Source organism: Mizuhopecten yessoensis, unplaced genomic scaffold (genome assembly GCF_002113885.1).
Source record: "Mizuhopecten yessoensis strain PY_sf001 unplaced genomic scaffold, ASM211388v2 scaffold9425, whole genome shotgun sequence".
NCBI lineage: Eukaryota > Metazoa > Mollusca > Bivalvia > Pectinida > Pectinidae > Mizuhopecten > Mizuhopecten yessoensis.
Window position 1 is genome coordinate 421,884 of NW_018408041.1, and position 10,550 is coordinate 432,433.

A 10,550-nucleotide genomic window follows, 5' to 3' on the forward strand; every position below is an offset into this window, starting at 1 on the left:
GACGGACGGACGGACGACGGACGCCGCGCCACGGCATAAGCTCACTTGGCACTTTGTGCCAGGTGAGCTAAAAAGTATGTTATTAATAAGTAATGTAACTATATTGGTTACAATGGAGTGAAGATAAGTATATTTTATACAGAAAACCCCCCACATGTTATAGCAAAGCCAAGGGGATTCCAGAATATCTCTGTTTTAAGTATTACTTGTTAAGACTATCAGAGGATCAACAATGTTGTTGTATATGCTCATTATAAATAGGTTTTATGTCACATTGCTTGGACAGAATGTGTTTTTTAGACTTTCAAATTTTTGAAGAAACTTTCATGGTGTGAAAAATAAAACGAACATGTAAACTTTGTGGAGATATTTTATTACTTTATCATAATGATGGACTCTTCAGATCTTATAATGATGCAGACCTGCCCTTATACAGTATTCTGTAATTGAAATCCGTCATTTCACGTTGACGATATTTACATGTTTTTAATTTGTTTGATTTCTGAGACAGCAATATGTTTAATACACAAGAAATGCATCCCAATTAGACATTGCTCCATAGCCCAGTAATATTTAACTCAATTAAATGTTCAGCTACTTGTGTACTCTATTGAAGCATGATCTTCCTGGCTTGCATGTCACTTTACCAACTATGAAAAGCAGAATAATTGATGCAACTATTTAAAAAAAAAACATGCTGATTAATATCGTCACAATGTACAACTGGGATACATTTCTTTATAACACTGAACTGCATCCAAAATAGCAATAAATCACAAGTTGTCAACAATGATGTGAAATAACTGTTTCATAGAGGGACACTTTCGGCCTAAACTGCCTTGGGTTGAAACACCAGACTCCCCTACAGTGGACGTCTGATGTTCTCTACATCTACTAAGCAGTATAAATATGTGTGATCACAGTCAAATATTACTTAATAAAATACCTTAACAATTCTTACAAGTCCTCTCCCAGCTTCATCAGCAGTACATGTTTACTGCAGATCTTCATTGTATAAAGTGAGCAGACAGTTTAACATCGTATGGAACTCTTACTTTTCATCCCCAACCAAGACCAACAACTATCCCAAGGGACAAATCAAGATTTTAAGTGATAATTGTGATATAACTTGCATTGTTCCTACCACTTCCTGTAGGTAGAGGAGTTGTAAGAATTGCCTCGAGTCATGGACGGCAAATATGTTTAGCCTGTATTCCAGGTTTCCATTGCATAGTCATGCATTTACTTTTTCACACAACACAAAAATACTAGATTTCAACTATTTTTAAAACACCTTTGCTTACTTAAATAATTACTTTGGTTGTACAAAGATTTTTAATCAGAAACTCGTTGACAAATAAAATCATGATGTAAAAGTAGCTTGATCAATTTTATCAGTTTTGAAAGTTTAAAACAATTTAAATGAAGCTGATAAGGACAAGAAATGAGGGATATGATTGAAGGTTTTAAAGATCTATATTACTGAACTACTGGATATGATAATTTCTGTGATAACTTGTTGAGTTGGTATATAACGTATAATCCAGTGTAGCTCCCCCCGTACCAATCAAACCAACTGTTATAAGTGGCTACAAGTAATCCAAATTTCTACAGTATTAGTGATGCTTCATACCTTACTGTGAACACATCTTGAAATAATAAGTATTTGAGAAGAAAAAAATTCATGTAAAATAAATTGATCAAATTTTTCTAATGTGAAACCTGTTCACTGGTTACAAAAAAAACCCAGAAAGAAAACGGATAAAATTGTCTGTTATTATCATTTAACAGCATTTCAACTATGAAACGTCACAACCGAATGTCTTTACAACACTTTACTAAAACCTCTGCTAGTACCGATTCTCTGGCCTTAGTACCGAATGTCTTTACAACACTTTACTAAAATCTCTGCTAGTACCGATTCTCTGGCCTTAGTAGCCTTCATCAACAGAGATTAGTAATGCCATATAATTTACAACTTAACAATTTTTAATGTTCATATTAAAAAAAAGTAGTGTAAGATATAAATCCACTTAACTACTCAAGCTAATCTCCGTGTTCCAGTGGTCAGACAACTTTTTACATAATACAGAATGAGATTTAATAAAACTTCAGTGCCGTAAACTTTAGATAAAAATATAATCGGTACATCATTACTTTGAGCGAATTTTTAATATAACTTTAATTGTAACACAAAAATGTGTACTTTGTAAAAAAAAAAAAGGGGGTATATAATATGATGTAAGTTGATCAGAATTGGTAGGCTTACAAAGTATATAAAGCAACAGGTCAACACAAACAAGGGCGGGTATATAGTGTACATTTTGATTAAAGTCATATTCAACATTTGCATATTAATCTACTATTATGTGATAGATAACATTTCATTGGCTGCTTCAGGCTTAATTCTAATTGGCTAATTTAACACAATACTAACCAGATGATATACTTTTTGTAAATGATCCATATTTTGTCTCGTCTTTTAGAAAAAAATGTTGTTTCCTACATTAGAAACTGTGCTTTTACCATAGATCGTGTTTGTTAAGGAAATAAATACACACACCTATAGCCTGCCGTTAAACTGGTGAAAGCACTTGTTTTGTAGCTTGACAGGAGGGGTCTTCTATTGATTCTGATTGATGTAAGCCATAACTGCAGATGCAAATCCACGCATGTCGGTATATCGGAAAAAAGTGTGGTCTATCTTTCTTTGCTTGATGTTAAGAGATATGAGTTGAACCCGGGAGTTGGGGTTAGCGAGACATTAGCCAATAAGAAGGAAGCCCCTGGACAGCCTGTGTGAGACGCGGTGGATCTGAGCCAATCTGTGTCAGCCACACCTGTATACACTGGGGCCGTTACTCTGTAGGTACAACACACCTGATGCATACGCGCGTTACTAAATATTATCAACACTGCCTCCAAAGATTTTACACAAGTATTACATACTGCTGTAAATGTTTACAATTACTTAATTTCTATGATGTTTTTATCGATGAGCTATCTATCAAATTGCCTTAAAATTGAAACAAGCTCAAATCAAGAACGAATTGGATGTTTTTTTGTAGAAGAGACGCCAAAAGTTTGATGTGAAATCTGCCATCATTTGATTTAAGCAAAAGACAATTGAATTTACAGCCAAAAGGTGGTATTTATAGCCAAACTATATTAGTAATGATAGCCAAAAGGTGGTATTTGTAGCCAAACTATATTAGTAATGATAGCCAACAATGTATGGAGACACCACTTATATTGTAAACTGCTTTAAACGGTGGTTCTCTGGAGAGGAAGGAACACCTACAAGAGGTAGTCTCTCTGACAGATTGAAATCGTTTTTATGTGATTGAATGATTGAAAAGTAGGCAGCACCATTACTACTTTTATTTAGCAATGTACTGGTGTGTGTAAGGTGTGTGTTGTACCTGACAGGAGTAAGTCAGTGAAGCATGGAATACTACCAGTGGACCTTAGTACATCACAGTTAACACTTAATACAGTCAGGGTATGTAAATATATATACAACAATGAGGGCAAACACATGTAGCAAAACAATCGGTAAAAATATCAAACTCAATAATACAAAGGATTCAGTTCAAATAGTGACGACATCGTGTCATACGTAAATATACCTGTATCATTGTTTCCTTTACAGTTATGCTCAATTATTCTTGTCAATAAATAGTTCTATTTTCTTAAACTACTCAACAAAGTTACTTGATATAAACATTTCAACTCATTTCATACTTTAAATCACAAAGCATCTGCTTTGCAATGGTTTTCAAAATGTAGATTTTTTTCATGTTATGAAAGTTGAGCCACAAGTTTAAGATAAAGGAAGAAATAGAAGTATAGCAAACCATGATCCTGGCAAACAAAGGCATAAAGACAGGAGAAAGATATACCATGGACGGATTTACGAGTTAAAACTTGTACAAAAATAATCAATATTGCAAAAATAAAGACATAGAAATTAAAATAAAATCATACATTCAAAATAAAATTTATACATAAAAAGCAGATTTTTTTGGTTTGATAAAAATGGCTTTTGTATAAAAACGTTGATGAGATGGACATTACAATGATTGTTATTAAAATATTTTGCAAAAAGTTGACTGTAGTTTTATAATGGCTATAGCTACAAATAACAAACAGGGTTAATGGAGGTTCATCATACATACACAACGACTAGAGACGGAAGGTCCACTGCTCTGGTAGCTCCAAGATTTTTGTCAAGATAACAAACAATATATAATATTTTCTAATTTTACAGACATCAGCTCAATAACAATGTGTTGCCTGCAACAACGTGCTTCCACACACAAAACAACCTATTTCATTAATCAAAACAACAAACGCAGTACTCAAAGTATTCTTGCCTGCCTTATTAATACCAGATCTATTTAGATATTAAAATTGATTTTCTCCTTTGAATCATAATTTGGTAAAAGTGTTATTTTTTCTTTGCTTTGAAAGCTCCTTTTCATTCCTAAGGATTTCAATCTGTTGCCTTTGCTAGAACAGCACTATACTTGTACTTCAATAAAACAAAGGACGCTTTATGTGTGGTAATGTAACAGCTATTAATTGCAGCAACAAGGCAGGTAAACTCGCTCAATCTTTCAGGCCAGTTCTACTATAAACCAATCACAATGCTTTTTACAACCAGCAAATGTTGAAAACTTTTAAGATTATTTTTATCCATATACAAAATAGTTGCCCTTTATTTACCGCTGTTTAAAGGATTGGGCGGTCATTGTGTAATGTTTATTGACACAGATTGTCACACGCTCTGGTCAGCTACTGCCAATTTACTCTGACACTAAACAATTCCAACTGTACTTCAGACTTTTGACAGTTAACAACTCCAACTGTATTCCGGACCTTTGACAGTAAACAACTCCAACTGTACTATGGACCATTGACAGTTAACAACTCCAACTGTACTTCGGACCTTTGACAGTAAACAACTCCAACTGTACTATGGACCTTTGACAGTTAACAACTCTAACTGTACTTCGACCTTTGACAGTTAACAACTCCAACTGTACTATGGACCTTTGACAGCTAACAACTCCAACTGTACTATGGACCATTGACAGTAAGCAACTCCAACTGTACTATGGACCATTGACAGTAAGCAACTCCAACTGTACTATGGACCATTGACAGTTAAACACTCGAACTGTACTATGGACCATTGACAGTTAACAACTCCAACTGTACTACGGACCTTTGACAGTAAACAACTCCAACTCTACTATGGACCTTTGACAGTTAACAACTCCAACTGTACTATGGACCATTGACAGTAAACAACTCTAACTGTACTATGGACCATTGACAGTAAACAACTCCAACTGCACTATGGACCATTGACAGTTAAAAACTCCAACTGTACTATGGACCATTGACAGTTAAAAACTCCAACTGTACTATGGACCATTGACAGTTAACAACTCCAACTATACTCCGGACCATTGACAGTTAACAACTCTAAATGTACTCCAAATCATTGACAGCAGTTTACATATGATTACTGTAAAGGTCTTTATTAACATAAATCTGTGGGATCAATATCTTGAGAATTTAACAAAAAAAATAGCATGCAAGTTTTTTTAAGACTTTAATGAAACTAATTAAAACTAACTATCACACAGTCTTAATTTTTGTTCAACAAAACATGTATGTAGTTATTTTCTGTATTGTTTAATTTTTACTGTACTTGTGTTTGCTATGGTCAGATGTGAAATAGCTTTATTCATCTACTGCACAATCATCCTCAGATTTACCTGACATGAAGGAATGCCAAAAATACAGTTAAGTAAACTTGAATTTGTCAACAAATATGTGTATTGATCTAAAATTTGCTCAGTTTTTAAAGTTTACATTGTTAACTAAAAATGCTGTATGACATTAAAGTCATTAAATTGGCTATAATGAATCTGTTGACAAAATACCAGATATTGACATATAAATAGCATCAGTGACCTTGGCCTTGACCTTGGAAACCCTGAATTATGAACTCATCTGAGACATTCTGTTATTTGACCTTTGTATAAACTTTATGAAAATCTGTTCAGAATTGTGTAAAAATTTAGATCTGTTTGAAAGTAGAGACCTTTACAGTTAATCTGTACTTTCCACTTCTACAAAGTTTGACGGGAGGAAACATCCATTCAGTACTTACTAATTCGTTCAATTCAATGAGAAATTATTGATTACATACTTTGTAAGACTGCAAGATGTTTCTGGAAAATTGTTGAGGTTTTCAACGGAATTATCTCTGTTTAATAATAATATATCAAGAAAAAGTTACCCTGAGCAATCGAAAAAAAAATGGGTAATATACTCTCCATGGGAGCATTAAGGATTATTGATGTATTTGAAATACATCCTTACCTCTAGAATAATATTTGTAATAAGGCAGTCTTTATTTTTCCCGTTTTATGAGTAACCAGTAGTCATTAACTAGTAAGATTTGTGTCTGTTGTTGGCGTGATCACCAGCGTGCACTGAGATTAGCAAGGTCTGAGCGCGAGTTTCGCTGGACGGGGCGTGTCGACGTGGTGTCTATGAAGGGACTACTGCTCGTAGAGGCATTGGCCAGCTGTTGAAGAGACAGACTACTGCTGTCTTGAAAACTAGAGCTCAGTCCCCGTGTGATCTGACGGCCAGTAAGACCCTGTCCAAAACCCTCTGAAGAGAACACACCACTGCTGGAGAATCCCCCAGTGATCTGTCGAGGAACACTGCCATCCATGAAGTGTGCAGTGTTCCTATTCAGGTGACCAGACCCATGTAAGTTGGAGGTGGAGCTGTGGAGTGGCCCACTGTGATGGAGGCCCCCGAGGGGACTTGTGTGCTGCAGTCCCATTCCTGAGCCATGAAGCCCTGCCCCGGAGCTCCTGAGACTAGAGCTGGAATTGTGTAAGGCTATACCAGTGTGAAGATTGGATCCCTCGCTATCAGAGAACTGCTTCCCAGTGATGGCGCGCTGTGGGAATACTGGACCCTCGCTGTCTGCATAGGAGCTACGGTGACCGGTCATTGATCGGGCAGCCAGGAGGGGGTGGTTGGTGTCTGTGTGTGTACCAGGGATGTTGTTGTTGTGGCGAGGGGCAAACCCTGGAGGGACCTTCTCTGATGTATGGTTAGGCATCTTATCGGAGTTCATTACAGCCCGACCTTTGTTCAAATCTGCAAAATTCGAAACAAGTACACACAAGAATTCCAACAATCCAATCCAGAACTGCCGTAACTTACTGATTCAGTGAGAAGATCTTAAGGACACAATAAGGTCATTAGGACCAAGTTACCTTGAATAAAACATCTCAACATTGGGTGTTAGAAAGTGATACAGCAATGAACTACAAACTTATAAACTGACATCAATTCAATAATCTTTTTATCAATAAAGACAGATTTATTAAAAATCATATCATTTTAGAATTGTGTAGAAAACATGGAAACCTAGTATTGGAAATACGCCCAACACAAGCCATGCTGCATCCATTTTGACCCAACTTTTGTACTTAAAATTGTTAGGTTTTTGTTTTACTAATTTGAACAAAGGGACATTACTCTGTATAGTGGGACACAAGACCTGGCGCAACACTCCACCTTCCCAAGATATACTGGTATAGCAAGTTTCATGGACATTGGTGGAATACCAAGAAAGTTATGGTCCATACAAAGAATTGTTGATGCTCTGCCAGCCATACAACACCACACTGTAGTATGTCCCATTAAAGATGGGCATATAAAATCAAGTCAATGTACATGTACTGTTTTCTACCAATTTTACATTTATATATACATATAACTATAGTGGTAATACAGTCTTGTGTTGCATTACAACCTACCATTGAACTGAATACCTACCTGCTATGGCTAGTAGCATCTTTCTGCGAGCGCCAAATGTTGAAATACCCAGTTCCCTCAGATCTTGGTCAGTCAAAGTAAGGAACGTCGCAAGGTCAATCTAGGGTGACAGAAAATCAGGTTACTAATCTATGGTCTCCAAATTATTACAATTAATAGACCATTTGAATATTGGTAAACACAGATTTACAGATAAGTTGCAAGTATCTATAAGAAAACCTACTTCCTGTTGTTGGAATAAGTCTGTGTATTTCCCTAGTCCTAGTTTACTGAACAGTTCTGCGATGTCTGTTTTGACTGCCCAGAGATTCTTGACAGATGGCAGACAGGCACTGTCCACATAGTTACTGCTGCTCAGTGATACCTCATCTGTAACAAAGGCTCATACATTTACAACCTCCCAGCTTGTAGCAATTCTTTTGATATTGGAAATGTCATACAGATAATTAATTACCATCAAACTACTGGGGCAGTTTTCTCCTCAGGTCTGCCGGTCAGTAGATCTATATAAAGTTTGAAAACGTCAACAGTAATATCAATTAGCTACCTTGTCAGTTGAAATTGATATAAACATGTTCCAGATAGTATGATTGAAAAGAGCTTATGAGCTAAAAAAGGTATTACAATTAGACTGAATTAGAAGGCAGTTTTATTTATGATGTTTACTTACACTTCTTGCGAGGGCTCGGATACTCCCCTGGTGCAGGATTCATAGGTTTGTTTGTCTGCTGTACCGAGTCCCTCCATGGGTCTCTGTCTATTTCCTCCTCTTCACATCCCTCATTGGGTGACTGAAAATAAAGCATTGTTAGGCTACAGATTCCAGAATCTAACATAGAAGAAAAGAAGTACCAATTCATCAAAACAAGACTGTTAAACTTTTATTACTTTTTTTACCAGAAAATTCAAAACAAAACCATATAATTATCGAAAACCTGTAAGTGCTTCTGAACTTTTGAAGATCAACAGAATCTTATACTCTTTAGACAATTATGATTTTTGTGCAGTTACCTCATATGTGGTGGCCATGGATGGCTCTGTGTACTGGTTAGTCTCGAAACGCTTGCCAAACTTTTCCCTGATGGCTGACTCAGGCATGGACTTGGAGAAGCCCATACCTGCCCAATAGTCGGTGGGAATTCTAGACTCGCCCTCCGGTTTCTTCTGCATAGCTACGTAACAGAAACAGCCATACAGTATGATATGGTGGCATCAGCACAAGATTTGGCAATTTTAAAAAGATGAAATCTATTGGGAATAAGTTTGATACATTTTGTTTTACATACGTCGGAAAAGCTATCATGTCAAGGCAATTAATAGAAAGTACATGAAAAACTCTACCCATTATTACCTTGTCATGCAATCCTCATCATTGTTACAAATGTTATGGATAATCGTATTATGTAGCATGTTATACTTTTTTGAACTCAATAGGTTATTAGATAGTTCTATATATAAGTTGACAGAACTAGAGGGTACAATCAGTTCCCAGTAAACCTGGACTTGGCCCACCCATACCCGGACTGAAACAGTAGTTATATTTACCTTTGTTGGCCATGAGTTTCCTCTGTTCATAGTCGGTGTTCATATTCCATGTAGGGAATAGGTTTGCATTGGAGTTTTTGCGTTCTATGCCCGGGGCTAATTTATCTGAACCATCAGATTCTGCTCCTGACTCTGATGATCGCTCACCATTTCTATAAATAAAGAATGTAAAGGAAAATTGAGGAAAGGTAATGCTAGGCTTGGAGGCAAGGACGAGAAGAATTACAGTTTAAGATACTTCAAAAAGCAGTGTTCCAGGCAAGTGATAATACACACTAACCAGGGCAGGTTAATTTAGTACTCACTGTAGGGGTGATAGGTTGTTGTCTAGGATGGGTCGTCCCATACCATTGTCCCTAAAGAGTGGTGAGTGACTGCCCACAGTCTTACTAAGTCCAAGCAGGTCCAGAGTATGACAGCTTCCCGTTGGTGATGTCTCTCGTGTGATCAAATTACCAAAAGCATTGGCTTTCTGTAGGCTAGCTAGGTCAACTGTAGCAAAACCAGATGAATACACTTTCTTTGTAAGGTTAGGATGTACATCAGTTGGTTGTTTCATAAATGGTTTGAGTCAATTGAAATGAATGAGTATGGCTCAACAGGTTCATATAATGCCATCCCTAAATTGTTTGTTGAAACCAGGTTTTATATATTGTTTTGATATATAATACAATATAAGAAATATACACTGTACTGACCTGGGGAGGCACTTTGTCCTATACTGATGGGACTTTCACACGGACTGCGGCTCGGACTGTTGGTACTACTGGCTGTGGTGGCTATCACTGTGTTATAAATACAGATACTCTACTGACATGGAAATATGGTCAAATACTTTACATATATATATTACGGCTAATTGTGTCAACAGTGGAAAGTAAAACAGGTAAGTTATCACAACTAGGTGTCAGTGAAGCCAGAAGGTAGGGTCAGTAGGAGTGAAGTCACTGGTCAACAGACTGACCCTGGTCAGTAGGAGTGAAGTCACTGGTCAACAGACTGACCCTGGTCAGTAGGAGTGAAGTCACTGGTCAACAGACTGACCCTGGTCAGTAGGAGTGAAGTCACTGGTCAACAGACTGACCCTGGTCAGTAGGAGTGAAGTCACTGGTCAACAGACTGAC

At 36.8% G+C, this 10,550-nt stretch overlaps 1 protein-coding gene across 1 annotated transcript in view; it reads right to left on the reverse strand.

Annotated features, from left to right (window-relative positions):
- Positions 1-355: 355 nt before the first annotated feature.
- LOC110458080 (protein bicaudal C homolog 1-like) overlaps positions 356-10,550 on the reverse strand; it is a 108,312-nt gene continuing 98,117 nt past the window's right edge. The window contains exons 12-19 of the mRNA XM_021509647.1: positions 10,125-10,211; positions 9,732-9,918; positions 9,427-9,578; positions 8,893-9,053; positions 8,552-8,672; positions 8,105-8,250; positions 7,882-7,981; positions 356-7,197 (exon numbers count right to left, since the gene is read on the reverse strand). Coding sequence (XP_021365322.1) covers positions 6,500-7,197; positions 7,882-7,981; positions 8,105-8,250; positions 8,552-8,672; positions 8,893-9,053; positions 9,427-9,578; positions 9,732-9,918; positions 10,125-10,211 — 1,652 coding nt within the window. The 3' untranslated portion in view covers positions 356-6,499. The remainder of the gene's footprint in view (positions 7,198-7,881; positions 7,982-8,104; positions 8,251-8,551; positions 8,673-8,892; positions 9,054-9,426; positions 9,579-9,731; positions 9,919-10,124; positions 10,212-10,550) is intronic.